This window comes from Thalassophryne amazonica, chromosome 11 (genome assembly GCF_902500255.1).
Source record: "Thalassophryne amazonica chromosome 11, fThaAma1.1, whole genome shotgun sequence".
In the NCBI taxonomy this organism is placed as follows: domain Eukaryota; kingdom Metazoa; phylum Chordata; class Actinopteri; order Batrachoidiformes; family Batrachoididae; genus Thalassophryne; species Thalassophryne amazonica.
In genome coordinates, this window is record NC_047113.1 from 107,269,176 (window position 1) to 107,292,125 (window position 22,950).

The 22,950-nt window shown below is 42.3% G+C and overlaps 1 protein-coding gene across 1 annotated transcript; it reads right to left on the reverse strand.

The window, feature by feature from the left end:
- Positions 1–8,560: 8,560 nt before the first annotated feature.
- LOC117519732 (homeodomain-interacting protein kinase 2-like) lies at positions 8,561–12,215 on the reverse strand. The gene is made up of 5 exons (XM_034180980.1): positions 12,066–12,215; positions 11,796–11,915; positions 11,645–11,731; positions 8,742–8,985; positions 8,561–8,666 (listed from the first exon to the last, which is right to left on the reverse strand). The coding sequence occupies exons 1-5, from the start codon at positions 12,213–12,215 to the stop codon at positions 8,590–8,592; spliced, it is 678 nt and encodes a 225-aa protein (XP_034036871.1). The 3' UTR covers positions 8,561–8,589.
- Positions 12,216–22,950: the final 10,735 nt, after the last annotated feature.

Genomic DNA, 22,950 nt, shown 5'->3' on the forward strand with positions numbered 1-22,950 from the left:
GTCCTCCATATTTGTTTAATATGCGCATTGAATGACATATCCTGATCAAAAATGACTCCAAGATTTCTCACAGTATTACTAGAGGTCAGGGTAATGCCATCCAGAGTAAGGATCTGGTTAGACACCATGTTTCTAAGATTTGTGGGGCCAAGTACAATAACTTCAGTTTTATCTGAGTTTAAAAGCAGGAAATTAGAGGTCATCCATGTCTTTATGTCTGTAAGACAATCCTGCAGTTTAGCTAATTGGTGTGTGTCCTCTGGCTTCATGGATAGATAAAGCTGGGTATCATCTGCGTAACAATGAAAATTTAAGCAATGCCATCTAATAATACTGCCTAAGGGAAGCATGTATAAAGTGAATAAAATTGGTCCTAGCACAGAACCTTGTGGAACTCCATAATTGATGTGAGTGGGTTTACAGAAAACCCACTCACACTGACCAGTATCTGCTCTTTGGCTCAAACCACCCCCTTGAACACAAGCTTGGGGTGATCAGGACTCTTCAACACAGAGCCCTACAGGTGCCCACAACTGCAGAGGGAAGAGCTAAAGAACAACAACTTGTCCAGAAAGCCCTCACAGTATGTGGGTACCCACAATGGTCCCTGGACAAAGTGCAGAAGTCCCAGAGAACAAAGAGACCAGATAGACAGGAGACGGAGACAAGAAGAGGAGGAGTGTCTCTCCCTTATTTAGCAGGAGTAGGGGAAAAACTACAGAGGATCTTCAGACATCACAAAATCCCAGTTTACTTTAAACTGGTTAACACCTTGAGACAGAAATTAGTTCACCCTAAGGACAGGATCCCTAGTTACAAACAGAGCAATGTAGTGTACTCTGTCAGATGTCAAGAAAACTGTAACGAACACTACATAGGTGAGATTAAGCAACCTTTACACAAAAGACTATACCAGCATCACAGAGAGGGCACCAGTGGACCTCAGTCTGCAGTTCATCTCCACCTTAAAGAGACTAACCACACATTTGAGTACAAGGAAGTTAAAATATTAGCCAGAGAGAAGAAATGGTTTGAGAGAGGGGTCAAGGAGGCATTCTATGTGAAACAGTTGAAACCCAGCCTTAACCAGGGAGTGGTTCTGAGACATGCTTTATCCCCTGTTTACAATGGGGTACTCAGGTCAAAGCAGTTTCAGTCTTTTGTTCATGATAATGAGTCATTCATGTCATCAGGAGAGTCGTCAAGGGAGCCATCAGGAAAGCCATCCATCCCATCATTAGGAGGGACAGCTGCCCTGTCATTAGGAGGGTGCTAACTAGAGCACAATAGTTGCTAATTAGAGCTATTGTTTAGTCACTAGCCTATAGCAGTCTGCCTCTCGGTAGGAGGGGTCTGGTTACGTTTAAAACTCCAGCTTGTGGCTTCTGTTTATTCTTCTCTACAAGAGTCAAGACAGAAGTCAGACTACCAGAGCAAGAATTTTAGCTGAGGAAGCTTCTGCAATTTGAAGTGAAACGTCCTCGCGTCAAGCAACCCAGTCCAGTCGAAGATTCAAGCTTCTCTACTACATTTTGCTGACTTTGTCATGCTTTGGCCTTGGACCTGCTCAGAATAAGGTTTTGTCCCCCATTCTTCGTCCGTTTCTCTGTCTTTGTCCTTCTATTTGGCTCTGAGTGTTTATTTTCTGTTTCTTACACTTTAGTCTTGGTTTTATAATTTGTTACACTTCACCCACATTAAGTTTGGTTCTAGTTTATTCTCTGTTTCTTATTTAGTCATTCTGTGTTATCAAGTTAGGTTTTGAGAATTATGTCACACGTCAGCCAGTTATTGAGTTCTGTTCTAGTTTAGTCTTTGTCTTTTATTTTCTGGTTATTCAGTCACTCTGTTTTGAGCACATTAGTCCCTCTGTTTTTTCTGTACTCTCCTGCCACATGTTGAGTTCTCATCTAGTTTGGATCCAGCCTTTAATTTTCTGTTCTGTTTCTGCCTTTTCATTTGTTTATTCTGTTTCTCACATTTGTATTCTAGGTATCATTATTTCCTTATTGTTTCACGTTTGTTGTCACTCACTTTCCTCGCTTGCTCTGACACGCCCACCTGTCACTCAACTGTCTCATCCAGTCACACCTTCTTCCCTGCACCTGCTTCTCATCACGCCCTGATTAACCTCTGTATTTAAGTCTGTGCTTTCCTCTGTTCCACTGCTAGTTCGTTGTGCATATTGCCTCGTTCCAAGCCTCTTGTTCTGCCATAGTCCGTTTCCGTGTTGTGTATGACCTTTGCCCGTCTTGACCCTGCCTTTTGCCTGAGCCAGTTAACCTGTTTCTCCGTGTCTGAAACCCAGCCTGTTTTTGACTCTGTTTTTTGCCACCTCCTATGTACCTGTTTGTCCGTGCTGGAACTCTGCTTGTTTACTGACCACGCCTCCACCTTAGGACCGTCTGTACTGCCGCCTGTCTGATTGTCATCCTGTGCACCGACCACGCCTGTTTCTGATTAAACCTTTTTCTTATCCACCACCTGAGTTATGAGTCTGCATTGGTGTCCACCTGCCTGCCACGCCACGTCACCACAGAACCTGACAGACTTGAGGAGTGTGAGCGTATAAATCTTGTTTAACTGAGCACAGATGTACATTCTAAATTAACAGATTGACCTTGAGTAAGTACATCGTGGCCTGTACACTAGCCAGGGCTGATGCTGTTTTGTTTCATGTCTGAGAACAACTACGAGGTCTGTTAGAAAAGTATCCGACCTTTTTATTTTTTTCAAAAACCATATGGATTTGAATCACGTGTGATTGCATCAGACAAGCTTGAACCTTCGTGCGCATGCGTGAGTTTTTTCACACCTGTCGGTTGCGTCATTCGCCTATGAGCAGGCTTTGTGTGAGCACTGGTCCACCCCTCTCATTGTTTTTTTATTGCGAATAAATGTCTGAACGATTTGGAGCTTTGCTGCATCAATTTTTTTCCAGAAACTGTGAGAGACCTCCAGGTGGACACCGTTCGGAAAATTAATATGGCTTTCAGGGACGATTTTATGGGGATTATACAGATTAAGGAGTGTTGGTCTCACAGGACGGCTTTCAGGTGGATTTCAGATGGATTCTGGTTGCTTTTCAGTCGTGTGATTATCTGATTGTGATTGTGCATGAGCTGGACATGCCCCAACATGTCCTGGAAGGCTTCATCACGGCATTGCTTTGCACCATGCAGCTCCACCACGACGCGCGGAATTCCGCTCCTCTTTCCATGACAAAAACTCCTGTAACAGTGGAATGTGCCATTCATTTCTAACCTGAACACTGTCTTGATCCGGTATGTCATCTGACTAGCACAGGAATTGTGAAAAGAAGTGGACATCAGCACATTAAGACAGACGTGTGGAGGAGTTCCGTGCGTCGTGGTGGAGCTGCATGGTGGAAAGCAACACCGTGATGAAGCCTTCCAGGACATGTTGGGGCATGTCCAGCTCATGCACAATCACAATCGGATAATCACACGACTGAAAAGCAACTGGAATCCATCTGAAATCCACCTGAAAGCTGTCCTGTGAGACCAACACGGAGGTGGTTTTGTGCCGCGTAATGAACGGCTCCGTGGCGCGTCCCTCCACTTTTCTTTCCATGAAAAAAACTCCTGTAACAGTAGAATGTGCTGAAAAAGTGCTGATGTCCACGACTTCTGCCTTTTTGTGAAAGTCAGACGAGGTCCCGGATCAACAAAGCCTTCACGTTGGAAATGATCTGGTTGTTTCAGCGGGGTCTGAGCCTGTTGTTCAGCGCTGGGAACGCGCCGCGCTCTCAGCAGTTGTGGGCCGTCCTTAAAGCGGCAGTAACACTCCTTAATCATTCACTCACGCATGCGCACAAAGGTTCAAGCTTGTCTGATGCAATCACACGTGATTCAAATCCATATGGTTTTTGAAAAAAATAAAAAGGTCGGATACTTTTCTAACAGACCTCGTATATCTGTCTGAGAACAGACCGTGAGACGCAGAGGTGGAGAGTCATAATAATTTCATATCAATGCATATCAATGTGAGAACAGACTGTGTGTCTTCAAGATGTTGTGTGCTGTCTTTTACATACGCATGTATGCAAACTTGTTTCAATACATTCAGGAGGTGAGTGGGTGGGTCCTTCAGAGCTGACTGGCGGGTGGTGATGAGGGTCATGCCCGCTGGCTCTCTCTCCTGATCAGGAAAGAAATTCACTGTGTGGTCATTCTCTGCAATAATTTGAGCTGTCTCTTTACCAGGTTCTACCCTGACACCAAACCACCGCACAGTCACACTACTGGGGGTGAAGTTTAGCTAAACATGGTGGAGTTTGTTTTGCTGGCGGACGATGATCAAGCTAATTGATGCTGCTAATTCTTCTAACACTAAACAACAAACAAATCCACCACGCCTGTTAAAATGACCAGTTTATTCTGTTTGTTGTGTTTATGTGCCCCCTAGTGGCGTATTCTGTTCAGGCATGTTCCCAGCCACCTAAAAGAACTCCTCTAGGACCCACGTTAGTAAAGGGAAGAAGTAGTGGTCCAATATTAGTGTTTCTCCTCACAAAACTCATCAGAATGTCTGTGCGTCCATTAGCACGTAAGTTATCAAATGTGAAGATGTAGTTCTGTGTATTGAAGCAATTTAAATACAGTGAGGAAAATAAGTGTTTGAACATCCTGCGATTTTCCAAGTTCTCCCACTTAGAAATCATGGAGGGGTCTGAAATTTTCATCTTAGCTGCATGTCCACTGTGAGAGACATAATCTAAAAAAAAAAATCTGGAAATCACAATGTATGATTTTTTTAATCATTTATTTGTATGTTACTGCTGCAAATAAGTATTTGAACACCTGTGAAAATCAATGTTAATATCTGGTACAGTAGCCTTTGTTTGCAATTACAGAGGTCAGATGTTTCCTGTAGTTTTTCACCAGGTTTTCACACACTGCAGCAGGGATTTTGGTCCACTCCTCCATACAGATCTTCTCCAGATCTTTCAGGTTTCAAGTTTCAGCTCCATCTAAAGATTTTGTATCGAGTTCAGGTCTGGAGACTGGCCAGGCCACTCCGGGACCTTGAAATGCTTCTTATGGAGCCCCTCCTTAGTTGCCCTGGCTGTGTGTTTGGGGTCATTGTCATGCTGGAAGACCCAGCCATGACCCATCTTCAATGCTCTTACTGAGGGAAGGAGGTTGTTTGCCAAAATCTCACAATATATGACCCCATCCATCCTCCCTTCAATACGGTGCAGTCGTCCTGTCCCCTTTGCAGAAGAGCACCCCCAGAGTATGATGTTTCCACCCCCATGCTTCAAGGTTGGGATGGTTTTCTTGGGGTTGTTCTCATCCTCTAAACATGGTAAGTGGAGTTGATTCCAAAAAGCTCTATTCTGGTCTCATCTGACCACATGACCTTCTCCCATGCCTCCTCTGGATCATCCAGATGGTCACTGGTGAACTTCAAATGGGCCTGGACATGTGCTGGCTTGAGCAGGGGGACCTTGCTGCCCTGTAGGATTTTAAACCATGACAGCATCATGTGTTACTCATGTAATCTTTGTGACTGTGGTCCCAGCTCTCTTCAGGTCATTGACCAGGTCCTCCTGTGTAGTTCTGAGCTTTCTCAGAATCATCCTTACCCCACAAAGTGAGATCTTGCACGGAATCCCAGACCGAGGGAGATTGACAGTCATCTTGTGTTTCTTCCACTTTCTAATAAATAATCATAACAGTTGTTGTCTTCTACCAAGCTGCTTGCCTGTTGTCCTGTAGTCCATCCCAGCCTTCTGCAGGTCTACAGTTTTGTCCCTGGTGTCCTTAGACAGCTCTTTGGTCTTGGCTATGGTGGACAGGTTGGAGTGTGATTGACTGAGTGTGTGAACAGGTGTCTTTTATACACTTAACAAGTTCAAACAGGTGCAATTAATACAGGTAAAGAGTGCAGAATAAGAGGGCTTCTTAAAGAAAAATTAACAGGTCTGTGTGAGACAGAATTCTTGCTGGTTGGTAGGTGATCAAATACTTATTTGCAGCAGTAACATATACTCAACAAAAATATAAACGCAACACTTTTGGTTTTGCTCCCATTTTGTATGAGATGAACTCAAAGATCTAAAACTTTTTCCACATACACAATATCACCATTTCCCTCAAATATTGTTCACAAACCAGTCTAAATCTGTGATAGTGAGCACTTCTCCTTTGCTGAGATAATCCATCCCACCTCACAGGTGTGCCATATCAAGATGCTGATTAGACACCATGATTAGTGCACAGGTGTGCCTTAGACTGCCCACAATAAAAGGCCACTCTTAGATCTTTGAGTTCATCTCATACAAAATGGGAGCAAAACCAAAAGTGTTGCGTTTATATTTTTGTTGAGTGTACAAATAAATTATTTTAAAAAATCATACATTGTGATTTCCAGATTTTATTTTTTTTTTTAGATTATGTCTCTCACAGTGGACATGCAGCTAAGATGAAAATTTCAGACCCCTCCATGATTTCTAAGTGGGAGAACTTGCAAAACTGCAGGGTGTTCAAATATTTATTTTCCTCACTGTATATGAAATAAAATTTGTACTTTGATGCATTATTAGTCTTTTTTTAAGTATGTAGACTACATCATCAGAATTATTTTTGGACTATCTGGTTTTCCAAGTTGACTGTGAACAGAATTGTATGAATATATATATATTCTAACTCCTGCATTAACCATTTGTGTCATTTTATCACGCTTTACATTTTATTGAGCTGAGGATAATTACTTCACAATTAGGAGTGTGTTTTATTCCTTCAGTGTAACTGTTTATTGTCAGAAGTGTTCATTTGCTTTTCTGTTAAAGCAAAGTCAGAGGAAGGCCTTGAGTGAGGAGTGAAGTCATTGCAGCGCCTGGTGTGGGAGGCCCAAAGCAAGCTGGTAAGGATGTGGTGGAGAAAAACAGACAAGGTCCGCGCAGTGGGTGGACCGTGGGAAAAGACCACTGCTGGACCGTGGAGATGGATGGGACTCTGACCAATCAACAGACAGCAGATTCTGATGCTAAAAGTGTAGTGTAGGAGAGAGAATTCAGTCTTTTCTGCTCTCTCCCCTGCTGGTGATTTGCTAACAATTACGTTACGAGGAAGGAGCCAGCCAAATGGATCCACAGAATTCTGTGTCTGGTAAACTTATCTTTACTCACTCTATTTTGCTTGATTAATAACTTGTTAATAAATTCCTGCATAAGAGGTCTATCTTCTGGGACAATTCACATCGTAAATTGAGACTGAGTTCCTTTTTTCACATCAACAGACGTGCAGGGATCAGGTAGTGACCAGGGGGTCACGCAGGTGAGGTCAAGGGTGACCTGATTCCTAACAGAATCCACATCAATACTTTTGTATGGTATCTTAAATTCATCCATTTCGGTGTTGTTGTTCTGTCAGTTGTTTTTTTTTCTTCCTTCTTTTTCGTGTTTAATGGCGGTTGGCAGTCTCTCAGCTCACAGCGCCATTATTGACATTTGCGTAGCAACGCTTGCTGTCAGGGTGCAGAGTAACACATTAAATGTGAAAAGGTTTGAATATTTTGCTGTTTATGTGATAGTTTATGGTCTGAAATCTCACACGATTAACCAATTAGATTTGTGAAAAAAATGTAATGGGATTAGAATGTAGTGTTTGGTGTTGAAAGAATGAAGGATGTTGTGTAGGTGGGGGATGGATGTGTGACACTCTCATCCATACGTGGTTTAAAACACCGACCCTTATGTTCTGTCTACAGTGGAACTCTTGAATGCAGGAACTGATGTTGATGGAGGGGGGGGGGGTCACTTTGGGGATGTCTGTTTGGCAGATTTTACAAAGGTGAAGAAAATTAGACCTGTTATGTAGCGTGCTAATATTTAAGAAAAGGTGAGATTTGATGTGTTGGTGGAGGAATGCAGTTCCTTCAGATAGTGTACTGTGTGTATCAGAGTGCAGCAGATTTCTAGAGTCATTTCATTCATAAGAAGCTGGACTCTCGCTGTTTTTCACCCAGTGCAGATCTCTGTTTCTTCATCGTCAAAAATCCCTTGGAGCAGAATGACAGCAAATGATATGCAGCACTGTCAGAATCGATCCCATGACCTTCTTGCTGTGAGGCGACAGTGCAAACCACTGAGCCACCGTGCTGCCCCGACAATGTACATATTTACCAAAAAAAAAAGACCCAGACAGGGCACACAGACACTGGCAGCCATCGGAACATCTGTGTCAACACAACATCCTCCTAAAAACCCGAGTCAGATGTCTCCTCCGGTCCACCTCCCGTGACCCCGTGACCTCAGGATCGATTGGAGTAAGCCGGTATAGAAAATGGACGAGGGATGGATTCGTGCTGATATTCAAAGATGTTATAATAGAGAAGATGGTAAATGATTGTAGGAGAGAACATGAAGTCAGTGAGGATGAAATCTTTTAGATTCTGTTAATTACTGGATTGTCTCAGTTTCAGCCACAAGTTTCCACACTTACGAAAAAATCTTCACACATCAAAGCTTTTGAATTTTAGTCTTTATTTAGACATATCAACTCATAATACAATGCACATATTTATTATACACACACACACACACACACACAGACTCAGGTGTCAGCAGAGGCAGAACATCCTCCTGACAGCCTGAGTCAGATGTCTCCTCCAGGTGGTCCTGGTCTCTGCTTGTGCCTCTAAAAATCACACAAATATTTTGTTAGGTTGAATAAAGCAATAAAGATACGAAGACTGTGGAACATCTGACTCACCGGGCTGGATGGCTGCTGGTTCTTCTTCCTCCTCCTGCACGATGGGGGTGACGTCCTCAGTCTGGTCCAGAGTTTCCTTGGCCCAAACGAGCGGTTCATCTGTCTGCCGACTGTCCTCTACCAGGAAGGGGTGTTCCAGAACAGCAGCAGGTCTGATCCGCTGTTCTGTGTCGAGGCACATCATGCAGTTAAGAAGGTCCACAAACTGACGACCCTCCTTCTCTGTTGTGTTTGTGTCCATCAGCTGGTGAAGCAAGAAAACAGAAAAACATGTCACATGAGCCAGATGGCTGGTGGTCATCATAAACCCTGTAGATCCTGGACAAACCCTCTGTGACATCACCAACGGGTTTTCTTTAAAAGGCTTCTGAAGCTCAAATAATGGAGCTTTTGATGTTTCCATTTTGGTTGGTGAAGAGGTGCAGGAGCAGATTCAGAATTTTGTAAACGTGTGTGTGTTGGTATCTGAGAACGTGTCTGCTCTGGGGTCGTGACCCCCAGAAAAATGTTTATTTTTTAGTTGCCATTTCCTGCATTTTGGTGCATATTTGACTATAAAATTCATTCACAGAGAAAAGTGACTTTATAAGCTGTTTTTTATTCACGTGAATTTGTGTTGTACGATCTTGAAGGTGATGCTGTGATGACAAGGAACAGAAAACATTTCAACTGTCTTTGGGTCGAAAGCTGAGCGACCTTACAGGATCATGGTCTGGTACAAATTTATCTTCACCAAATACAGCGTTCAGAAACAGCATTCAGCAGGTGTTTGATCCACGAAAAGGGGGCTGTATGGAGCGCAACCCCCCCACATCCGCTCCTGAGGTGGAGCAGAGCAACACTGTGCAGTACCAGTCTACAGTACCACTCTGCAGTACCACTCTGCAGTATCCAGCTACAGTACCCGGCTGCAGTACCTGGCTGCAGTACCAGTCTGCAGTATCCAGCTACAGTACCAGTCTGCAGTACCCAGCTACAGTACCAGTCTGCAGTACCCAGCTACAGTACCAGTCTGCAGTATCCAGCTGCAGTACCCAGCTACAGTACCAGTCTGCAGTACCCAGCTACAGTACCAGTCTGCAGTACCCGGCTGCAGTACCAGTCTGCAGTAACATGCTGTAATATCGCTCTGCAGTACCAGTCTGCAGTACCCGGCTACAGTACCAGTCTGCAGTAACATGCTGTAATATCGCTCTGCAGTACCAGTCTGCAGTACCCGGCTGCAGTACCAGTCTGCAGTAACATGCTGTAATATCGCTCTGCAGTACCAGTCTGCAGTACCCAGCTACAGTACCAGTCTGCAGTAACATGCTGTAATATCGCTCTGCAGTACCAGTCTGCAGTACCCAGCTACAGTACCAGTCTGCAGTAACATGCTGTAATATCGCTCTGCAGTACCAGTCTGCAGTACCAGTCTGCAGTACCAGTCTGGGATGAATAAAGCCTGAAAACACATCTTAGAGTTCCAGAACAAATCCTTGGTTTGGGTCTTTTATTAATGTGTATTTTATGGACTGGGTGGTGGGTTTCATGACAGGAGGCTTTGGAGCTGATATTAAAACTTATGACAGGCTGAGTGTCTCGGTACTGTGGTCCATCTGTGGCACCAACCGCACCGAGCCACCCACACCTGCAATCAATCAATCAATCAATTTTTTTATATAGTGCCAAATCACAACAAACAGTTGCCCCAAGGCGCTTTATATTGTAAGGCAAGGCCATACAATAATTATGTAAAACCCCAACGGTCAAAACGACCCCCTGTGAGCAAGCACTTGGCTACAGTGGGAAGGAAAAACTCCCTTTTAACAGGAAGAAATCTCCAGCAGAACCAGGCTCAGGGAGGGGCAGTCTTCTGCTGGGACTGGTTGGGGCTGAGGGAGAGAACCAGGAAAAAGACATGCTGTGGAGGGGAGCAGAGATCGATCACTAATGATTAAATGCAGAGTGGTGCATACAGAGCAAAAAGAGAAAGAAACAGTGCATCATGGGAACCCCCCAGCAGTCTAAGTCTATAGCAGCATAACTAAGGGATGGTTCAGGGTCACCTGATCCAGCCCTAACTATAAGCTTTAGCAAAAAGGAAAGTTTTAAGCCTAATCTTAAAAGTAGAGAGGGTGTCTGTCTCCCTGATCCGAATTGGGAGCTGGTTCCACAGGAGAGGAGCCTGAAAGCTGAAGGCTCTGCCTCCCATTCTACTCTTACAAACCCTAGGAACTACAAGTAAGCCTGCAGTCTGAGAGCGAAGCGCTCTATTGGGGTGATATGGTACTACGAGGTCCCTAAGATAAGATGGGACCTGATTATTCAAAACCTTATAAGTAAGAAGAAGAATTTTAAATTCTATTCTAGAATTAACAGGAAGCCAATGAAGAGAGGCCAATATGGGTGAGATATGCTCTCTCCTTCTAGTCCCCGTCAGTACCTGCTGTTATACAAATGAAATGTTCTGGACACAGCTGTCAGTCAGAGTGACCACTGTGATAATTATTCATAAATTGATGAAACGGGAACATACAGAAGCATATTGCATTCATTGGATTAAAAAAAAAAAAAAACAAGATCCTGATCTCATAATTATGAGATCAGCGGTCAAGATTTTTTTTTTGTCCAGTGACTGCAATACGCTTCTGTAGGAACTAGCTATAGAGGCCAAAACTGTTTTTTGTGCTATAAACATGCTTGAAAATTGGACATTTTAACATGCAGCTCAATGGACAGTGACTCGTTATAGGAGCCAGCCTCAAGTGGCCATTCAAGGAACTGCATGATTTGGTGTTTTTGATTTTGCTTCATTTAACAGGACCAGAATCTGGGGCTTGGTGGTCACGCAGTCAGAGAATTAGACATTGGAGGCAAACATTTGTTGAACGTCATTGAAGGAATGACTAGTGAGCACCTACCTCCATGATGTCCTCCAGACAGGTCAACACCACCTTTCTGCTGTCGCAGAATTTGTGTCCCGTCTCCATTTGAATCACTGCAGGAGTCTGCAAAAGAGGCAGTGTTAGAATTAACTCTCAGAAAAAAATGGATGGATGGATGTGATAGTACCTTCAGTGTCCAGGTGTCCTGACCGTTGATGCGCTGTCTCTCAAAGCAGTGGTTGGTATGTGGTCCCAACCAGAGGAGGCGGTCTGGGGGCAGACCCTGAGTGTCCACAATGAACTTAACCTGAAGACATCAAACAGAAACATCAAATTTCACTGTGCAAACACGGACTTTTCTTTCACAAATTGTTGCCTTTTCAGGAGCAGATTCTGTGTTTATGAGGGCCACGGATTAATAACAAATCTAGGACAATCTGGACAAAAAAGAACTTACCATATCATAGGGATGATGTCCAGGATACGGGGTCGTTCCCATAGCCAGCTCAGCCACAGACACACCAAGTGACCACATATCGATCTCCTCCGCATAGGCCAGTCCTAAGTGGACCTCTGGAGCTCTGAGCAAAGAGGAACAGAGCAGCATTACACATTGTCTACCAAAGGTTTCATTTTTTCACCAATTTTCAGGGCAAAAACAAGCAACTCTGTCAAATGTTCTCTGTAGTATTTGGACTTACTGGTACCAGAAGGTCCCTGCAAAAGACGGAGGCTCGGAGATCTGCTGCGCCAATCCAAAGTCAATCAATTTCACCTTCAGCGGCTGATTGTAGTCGACCACCATGATGTTCTGTGGCTTTATGTCACAGTGGATCACACCCAGGGTCTGCAGGTGGAGCAGTGCGGTGGCCATCTGCACTCACACAAACATTTATTGTTGTTAGGAGACAGATGACAACTCCAAATGTCTTACTTTAGTTACATATATAATGTGGACGTTTTTTTTAATCAAAAACAAAATCTAACTTACTTGCTGCACAACAGCTTGGAGGTCGCTGACGGGAAGAGGGTCGAAGTTCACCTCATCCACGTAGTCATGAAGACTCTGGACCAGGAGTTCAAACCTAAGACAAATGAGGTCTCCGTGTGTGAAGGAGTCATACCACCTGACGATGTTGGCCTTCTCTGGGTCCAGGGCGCTCAGGAGTTTCAGATTGTCAAGCTGTGGAAGACGTGAAAAATCATTTATGAAGGTTTACAATGTGAGGCTGAAATAAAACTATCTTTGAAAGTAAAGACTGTGACTGTATTTACCTCTTTCTTTGTCTCTCTAATAATACTGGGCTTATTCTTTGAAATTTTGATGGCCACGTCCTGATGGGTCACTTTGTGTCGACACCTGGCCACCTTCCCAAAGTTGCCCTCACCCAGGAACTCCTGCACCATGTAAAATGACTGGAGCACATCACCCTCCTTGACGGGGAAATCATCTGTGGGGGGACGAGAGGAGCCGTGAGGCAGAGATCAACACAAAACAGTAAAACACAAGAGCAATCGCAGACTTCTGACATCCGCCAATCCGGACCACCTCCAATATTCAGGTCTTCCAGACCTAATATCTATCTGTGGTGCAAATTTGGTCAGAATCTGTGAAGTAGTTTTGATGTAATCCTTCAAAGCATTTAGAAAGTGAAATCCTGAGCCAGAATCCAGATCTGGATCCGGATCACCTCCAAAATTCAGTAGAGTTTTCCAGACCTAATATCTATCTGTGGTGCAAATTTAATCAAAATCCGTGCAGTAGTTATGAGATAATCCTGCTAACAGACAGATAAATAAATATCTAAACGCTGATGATTTTAGGAGCTCCTTGGCGGGTGTAATAACGTGTCTAACTTCATCATCATCAGATGGCACAAAATAAATTAATAAATGAATAAGAATTAAAGTTTAAAGTTTAGTCTACATTTCAACCATGGAATTCTTTGGTAAAATTCAGAATAACAAGTCAGGAGTTTGAACATTTGTCTCACCAGATCTCATTGTGAACTTGATGTTGCTGCTGAAATGCTAATAAACAAAGTTCTTCTCAGTGAAGACAAACACGTCTTTCCTCTTCCACTAACTGCTGCACACTGAAGAACCAAGAGCCACCTGCTGGCTTTTGTGGACTTCAAGGCTTTGTGACGGTTAGCGTAACCCTTAGTAACAATGCTTCTGAGCTCCTACGTCATTTGGACAGTTGCTCCCATGATTTAGCAGATGGGCGGGGCTAATATATGGCGCTCTGGCTCCGCCCACTCAACGTGATCGCAGTTTGAATGACTGTAAAACCCATAAAGCAGACAGGCTGATTGTTTGTTTAGGAAGAAACATTTACAAATGTCCTGTAACAGGTTAAAATAGCTTTAAGGACAAAATATTTTATTTTGGTTTTATTTTGAAATCGTGAACTGCTCCGTTCCTGAGTGCTGCTGGGACAGCCAATCAGAGAGCGGGAAAAAAGAGCGGCAGAGGGCGACGGACGGAGAAAAAACACAACAAAAACGAAGAATTACGCCAACAAAGACAAACCAACCCGTAATCTTTTACTCTACTGGTTTGGACGAAGTTTGGTTATGGTTTTTGTCATGTTGAACGAAAATTTGGTGAGTTGAATACTTATACTGAACAGCTGTGTCCTTTTATTTAATATGTATATGTCTCGGACATGAAGGAGTGAACGCTGATCTGTATATATTACTGGACAGCTCATTGGTCCACACACTCCATACAAACCGCTGAAGCAAGCTGGCGGCCATCTTGCCACTCCCAAGTTATGCTGCCCGCACATAGACGGTTTATTAGAATGTCAACAATTTGTAATAGTAACTGAGCTGATTCTCTCATTTCCTTATTTTTGTTATCCAGAAATGTAACCTTCATCCCTCCTAATCTATGTCTGCCATGATTGGCTATTTGATTTATTTCCTTTCTTTTTTTGAGTATTTTGACACATTCTCCCCTTCTATTCTTAATTACTCAGATCTCACTGGGACAGATACTCAATTCTAAACATTATGATTCTTTAATCAAAGTTCATACAGGTTTTGTGAACTCATCACCAAGCCTATCTATCTATCTATCTATCTATCTATCTATCTATCTATCTATCTATCTATCTATCTATCTATCTATCTATCTATCTATCTATCTATCTATCTATCTATCTATCTATCTATCTATCTATCTATCTATCTATCTATCTAATCCATCCATCCATCCATCCATCCATCCATCCATCCATCCATCCATCCATCCATCCATCCATCCATCCATCCATCCATCCATCCATCCATCCATCCATCCATCCATCCATCTATCTATCTATCTATCTATCTATCTATCTATCTATCTATCTATCTATCTATCTATCTATCTATCTATCTATCTATCTATCTATCTATCTATCTATCTATCTATCTATCTATCTATCTATCTATCTATCTATCTATCTATCTATCTATCTATCTATCTATCTGTATATGTGTGTGTGTGTGTGTGTGTGTGTGTGTGTGTATTGGTACCATATCATGAACAAAGGTGGATGGATAGTAAAAGTCATGATGGATAATATAGCAATGGTGTTTTTTTTAATAGTTGCACTGAAAAAATAAAACACTACTTAAGTAGCTACAGGACAGTTGGTTTTCCCTTTGCAATGACAATATTTATTCATTACACGAGTTTCAGCCTAATATTAGTAATTAAGCTCGTAGTAACAACACGTAAAGCTCCAAAACTATGGACAAGTAGACCTAATAAATGTAATAAAAATAATTCATCCAACACACAAGCCACACCGTCTCTGCCTATATGCTGGAATAAGGGATAGAACTCTTCAAATTATTGTTCATTACTTTCCATTTCAATCATACTCACAGGTGAAATGTTCATCCACAGCCTCTGAACTGGCGATTTGCTCAGTTTATAGCTGCACATGAAGGTATTTTTTTTTACAAAATCACAAAGAAAAAAGTTGTGTGCGCCTGGTTAAAGATCGTAGTCTAGTGCCAAAATCAGGAAAGTGTTTTACTTATAGAATTACAGGCATTTTTGAGTAAAAGATGGCAAATAGTGTTACTTTGTCCATTTGGGTGTGCTGATTCCAAATCTGCCATTTGCCAAACTGTATCTGTCCTCTGATGACCTTGAGAGGTCATTGAACATTGTACCTGTTGACCCAACCAGAAATCCCACTTTGAACATGTATTATCAACCTGACCTCATTAAAAATGCACAACATGCTAAGAAAATTGCCCAGTCTTCTAGATTTGAATATTTCAAATTCTAATAACCTACTTTTGTTGGGAAGGTGTCGTAGCACGGACCCACAACAGGGGGCGCAAATGAACGGGCAATGAATAAGCCAAAAAGTAACAATTTAATGTTGTGATAATACACAACTAAATTCACAGAAATCTGCACAGTCAATTGACACCAGGTGACGTGTGGGCAGGCTCGAAGATAGAAGACCCCTGACGAGAGAGAAGCCGCGTCCCACACGGCTTCCACCACCAACGGTCTGAAGAACACCGGAGCCGCCAAGTCCCGAGTCCCCAGGTGGCCTCTTTCTTCGGCTGTCGACCCTGGTACTGCTGGCAGAAAGCAGAGATAAGATGAATGAGTGTGAGTCCGCACACTCAGTAATCCACAGTCCATACACAGTTAGGAGGGAGCACCTCCACCTCCAATCACACACTCGTGCAGCTCCTGGTTAACCACTTATCTGGGTTGGGGTGTGAGGCGAAGCCGTCGCTGTCACACCAAACGCCAATTTCCCAGACAAGGCAACACTCCAGGAAAACGGCTGCAACAGAAGTTCAGGTTATTACACACAAAGTGTCAGTCAGCAGAGAAATTACCTCTTCAGTAGTTGCGATTTCTCGGCGAGGAGGTGGAGTTGCAGTCCGGCTTTTATGGTGGTGATGCATACGGAGCAAAAAGAGAAAGAAACAGTGCATCATGGGAACCCCCCCACAATCTACGTCTAAAGCAGCATAACCAAGGGATGGTCCAGGGTCACCCGATCCAGCCCTAACTATAAGCCTTAGCGAAAAGGAAAGTTTTAAGCCTAATCTTAAAAGTAGAGAGGGTATCTGTCTCCCTGATCTGAATTGGGAGCTGGTTCCACAGGAGAGGAGCCTGAAAGCTGAAGGCTCTGCCTCCCATTCTACTCTTACAAACCCTAGGAACTACAAGTAAGCCCGCAGTCTGAGAGCGAAGTGCTCTAATGGGGTAATATGGTACTACGAGGTCCCTAAGATAAGATGGGACCTGATTATTCAAAACCTTATAAGTAAGAAGAAGAATTTTAAATTCTATTCTAGAATTAACAGGAAGCCAATGAAGAGAGGCCAACACGGGTGAGATATGCTCTCTCCTGCTAGTCCCCGTCAGTACTCTAGCTGCAGCATTCTGAACCAACTGAAGGCTTTTTAGGGAACTTTTAGGACAACCTGATAATAATGAATTACAATAGTCCAGCCTAGAGGAAATAAATGCATGAATTAGTTTTTCAGCATCACTCTGAGACAAGACCTTTCTGATTTTAGAGATATTGCGTAAATGCAAAAAGGCAGTCCTACATATTTGTTTAATATGCGCTTTGAATGACATATCCTGATCAAAAATGACTCCAAGATTTCTCACAGTATTACTAGAGATCAGGGAAATGCCATCCAGAGTAACGATCTGGTTAGACACCATGCTTCTAAGATTTGTGGGGCCAAGTACAATAACTTCAGTTTTATCTGAGTTTAAAAGCAGGAAATTAGAGGTCATCCATGTCTTTATGTCTGTAAGACAATCCTGCAGTTTAGCTAATTGGTGTGTGTCCTCTGGCTTCATGGATAGATAAAGCTGGGTATCATCTGCGTAACAATGAAAATTTAAGCAATACCGTCTAATAATACTGCCTAGGGGAAGCATGTATAAAGTGAATAAAATTGGTCCTAGCACAGAACCTTGTGGAACTCCATAATTAACTTTAGTCTGTGAAGAAGATTCCCCATTTACATGAACAAACTGTAATCTATTAGACAAATATGATTCAAACCACCGCAGCGCAGTGCCTTTAATACCTATGACATGCTCTAATCTCTGTAATAAAATTTTATGGTCAACAGTATCAAAAGCAGCACTGAGGTCCAACAGAACAAGCACAGAGATAAGTCCACTGTCCGAAGCCATAAGAAGATCATTTGTAACCTTCACTAATGCTGTTTCTGTACTATGATGAATTCTAAAACCTGACTGAAACTCTTCAAATAGACCATTCCTCTGCAGGTGATCAGTTAGCTGTTTTACAACTACCCTCTCAAGAATCTTTGAGAGAAAAGGAAGGTTGGAGATTGGCCTATAATTAGCTAAGATAGCTGGGTCAAGTGATGGCTTTTTAAGTAATGGTTTAATTACTGCCACCTTAAAGGCCTGTGGTACATAACCAACTAACAAAGATAGATTGATCATATTTAAGATTGAAGCATTAAATAATGGTAGGGCTTCCTTGAGCAGCCTGGTAGGAATGGGGTCTAATAAACATGTTGATGGTTTGGATGAAGTAACTAATGAAAATAACTCAGACAGAACAATCGGAGAGAAAGAGTCTAACCAAATACCGGCATCACTGAAAGCAGCCAAAGATAACGATACATCTTTGGGATGGTTATGAGTAATTTTTTCTCTAATAGTTAAAATTTTGTTAGCAAAGAAAGTCATGAAGTCATTACTAGTTAAAGTTAATGGAATACTCAGCTCAATAGAGCTCTGACTCTTTGTCAGCCTGGCTACAGTGCTGAAAAGAAACCTGGGGTTGTTCTTATTTTCTTCAATTAGTGATGAGTAGAAAGATGTCCTAGCTTTACAGAGGGCTTTTTTATAGAGCAACAGACTCTTTTTCCAGGCTAAGTGAAGATCTTCTAAATTAGTGAGACGCCATTTCCTCTCCAACTTACGGGTTATCTGCTTTAAGCTACGAGTTTGTGAGTTATACCACGGAGTCAGACACTTCTGATTTAAAGCTCTCTTTTTCAGAGGAGCTACAGCATCCAAAGTTGTCTTCAAAGAGGATGTAAAACTATTGACGAGATACTCTAAACTCCCTTACAGAGTTTAGGTAGCTACTCTGCTCTGTGTTGGTATATGACATTAGAGAACATAAAGAAGGAATCATATCCTTAAACCTAGTTACAGCGCTTTCTGAAAGACTTCTAGTGTAATGAAACTTATTCCCCACTGCTGGGTAGTCCATCAGAGTAAATGTAAATGTTATTAAAAAATTATCAGACAGAAGGGAGTTTTCAGGGAATACTGTTAAGTCTTCTATTTCCATACCATAAGTCAGAACAAGATCTAAGATATGATTAAAGTGGTGGGTGGACTCATTTACTTTTTGAGCAAAGCCAATAGAGTCTAATAATAGATTAAATGCAGTGTTGAGGCTGTCATTCTCAGCATCTGTGTGGATGTTAAAATCGCCCACTATAATTATCTTATCTGAGCTAAGCACTAAGTCAGACAAAAGGTCTGAAAATTCACAGAGAAACTCACAGTAACGACCAGGTGGACGATAGATAATAACAAATAAAACTGGTTTTTGGGACTTCCAATTTGGATGGACAAGACTAAGAGACAAGCTTTCAAATGAATTAAAGCTCTGTCTAGGTTTTTGATTAATTAATAGCTGGAATGGAAGATTGCTGCTAATCCTCCGCCCCCGGCCCGTACTACGAGCATTCTGACAGTTAGTGTGACTCGGGGGTGTTGACTCATTTAAACTAACATATTCATCCTGCTGTAACCAGGTTTCTGTTAGGCAGAATAAATCAATATGTTGATCAATTATTATATCATTTACTAACAGGGACTTAGAAGAGAGAGACCTAATGTTTAATAGACCACATTTAACTGTTTTAGTCTGTGGTGCAATTGAAGGTGCTATATTATTTTTTCTTTTTGAATTTTTATGCTTAAATAGATTTTTGCTGGTTATTGGTGGTCTGGGAGCAGGCACCGTCTCTACGGGGATGGGGTAATGAGGGGATGGCAGGGGGAGAGAAGCTGCAGAGAGGTGTGTAAGACTACAACTCTGCTTCCTGGTCCCAACGCTGGACAGTCACAGTTTGGAGGATCCAAGAAAATTGGCCAGATTTCTAGAAATGAGAGCTGCTCCATCCAAAGTGGGATGGATGCCGTCTCTCCTAACAAGACCAGGTTTTCCCCAGAAGCTTTGCCAATTATCAATGAAGCCCACCTCATTTTTTGGACACCACTCAGACAGCCAGCAATTCAAGGAGAACATGCGGCTAACATGCGGCTCATTAGTGATCGATCTCTGCTCCCCTCCACAGCATGTCTTTTTCCTGGTTCTCTCCCTCAGCCCCAACCAGTCTCAGCAGAAGACTGCCCCTCCCTGAGCCTGGTTCTGCTGGAGGTTTCTTCCTGTTAAAAGGGAGTTTTTCCTTCCCACTGTTGCCAAGTGCTTGCTCATAGGGGGGTCGTTTTGACCGTTGGGGTTTTTCATAATTATTGTATGGCCTTGCCTTACAATATGGAGCGCCTTGGGGCAACTGTTTGTTGTGATTTGGCGCTATATAAGAAAAAAGTTGATTGATTGATTGATTGAACGAGTGACAGCTGGTGGAGAGGATGAATGACAGCTGTCACTTCTTCTGGGTCTGGCGCCCTCTCGTGCTTGGAGCCCGCACTCCAAGCAGGGCGCCCTCTGGTGGTGGTGGGCCAGCAGTACCTCCTCTTCAGCGGCCCACATAACAACTTTTCAGGATGTCCTTGACTTTGGTGACCTTGAGAGGCCGTTGACCTTTTAGATTGCTCCGTTCAACTTGATTTCACAGAGAGCTTGTTGATTGTCAATTAAGATGTTTTTAATCATTTGTCAAACTGTGTGCCAACTTTAGATAATCTCTTTTTGTTAATATAACATTTATGAAAATACCTTACTTGACCTTTGTGACCTTGATTGATTACATAATTAGCCCAGTGGGTATGACTGTTAATTCACGAACAGGTTTGTGTCTATACCCATGTGCAATGAAGTTCTGCAGTTTTTTTATACATATATTTAATGATTTCACTTATCAAACATGAAAACACTTATCACTCACAATGAAAACAACCCTGTCAGACAGACGCTTTCCTGTCTTTGCCGATGAACAAAGACCAACTCTGCAAAATGTTGCAACAAAGGATGTGGTACCAGAGAGCATCAGTGATGATGTACTCAAGGCTTGTCAGAAAGGTCAAGATCAGCTGATAGAATTGGTCAGAGACAGACTTGAAATTGGCGAAGATGGTAGGAGAACAGCTGCTTTCACCAAACCTTTGTGCAAGAACAAGTATCTTACCTTTGCTTCTCTCTTTGACATAGAGCACAAAGGATCTTCAACCACAAAGACGGTTGAATGTGCAGATAGGAAATTTCTGCAACGGGTACTCACTGCATGTCAGGCTGGAAGGGATGTGAACTTGGAGGAAATCCTCAAGCATGAGCCGCTGCCTTCTCCTCCATTTCTGGCAGATATGAAAGGAGAGCTTCGATCTGGTCAGAAGTCTGTCTTGGCGGAGTCATTAATTGGAGATATTCCTTGTCCTGAGTCCCTGACGTCCAGGAAAATTGGTACTGATGGAACTATCATTGTTGATGGTCAGGCAAATGTTATTGCAATGGGTAAACCATCAAAGGCCAGAACCTTTGGCGATTTGGCGTGAACTCCATAATGAACTTGGGGGCATTGTTCAGTCGCATTGATGTTATCTTTGACAGATATAAATATGCATATGTCACGGACATATGCATATTTGTCAGCATCTCACCATGTCATTTAGGTTCTTCAGACTATTTTGAGTAAATGCTTCAGGGGAGCATTAGCATGGCAAAAACCTTTCAGCCTCTGGGGGGGAAGCCCCCCTCGCATTTTTAAGCATTTTTCTTTATTTGCCTCTCACATACTTGGAAAAGCTCCTCGCCATCTAACCATGTCCTTTAGGTCCTTCAGACTTTTTTCAGTAAAATGGTTCTTGCATGGTGCATGAGCATGAATAAAACCTTTCAGCTTCTGGAGGGGCTCTGCCCCCCATAGTCTCCACCTTTTTAAACATTTTTCTTTTTTGCTTTTCAGCTGACCACCCCCCCAATTACAGCCCTCTTAACCTCCTGCCACTTTAAGCATTTTTTTTATGTAGATGTAAATTAATATTCAAAGTTTTCAGCTAGTTGACAGTAGGGCTGTATAATATGGACAAATTATCATATCTCAATATTGTCATATAAATTGTCATGTAAATGTCACTTATATACCTGCTGTCCATATTTTTGAGCCGCTTAGGTGTGTAGGGAGAGTTCCCATGGGATAAAAAAGCTTTTCAACCTACCATCCCTGGTTCTCAAGACCAGGCACCTAAGTGGCTCTACTCTCTATCTCTCTCTTTTTTTTTAAAGATATTAAGGTGTACCTTAGAGTTCCACTTTAGATTTGGAATGTATAATAGAAGATATACCTTACTGAATTGTCATATCAATATGATATACGATATGACTATGATTTGACACAAAGTGCAGCAACAGTGAAAATTAAACCTTCTTAAACAAAACAGTAATAATACCACAGTCATTTTACACTCATCATAAGGTTAGGATACTGTGCCCGCCAAAAGTATTGGAACACTTGGTATTTCACACATTTTAATTTGTTTATGCCATTTTAAATACTAGAAATACAAAAAATACAAAAAAAAGAATAAAAATTTCTAAAATTATCTTCCTCAAACTCAAACTGAAAGCAATCTCTAAAACTTGATAAAACCTGTAAATAATAATCAGTTTTATTGGCACTTTTCTTTAGACAAGTCAGGGGATGGAAACATGAACATTTCCAAGTCACTGAATATGTCTTATGGTCTTTCACACTGAACACGTCGGAAACATCAAATGCGTCAAAAATCATTCTAAAAAGCATTATTTTCAGTGAGACGCGTTGCTTTTTAGATGTGTCAGAAGCGTTGCGTCAAAGGCCGAGCTAAAGCGACGCTTCTGATGGGAAGCATTGCCGCTTGTCAGCAGGCTGACACGGTCAAAGTTCAACCCAATCCAACTTTCGACACTCTGAGCTGTGACGTAGCTTCATGCTGTCCAATAGGAACGACGCGCCGGGCCAAAACACGGAAGACTAGTGGCAGAAACCACTGATCTGTACAAAACAGAAACATGTCACAGGACTGTTCATTTATAGAGCAATTTTCTGAAGAAAAATCCTTGGAAATGTTGTTTGTTACCTCAAAATTTGTGATTACTGTTAAAAAAAGTTTAGAACACTTGTAATTAA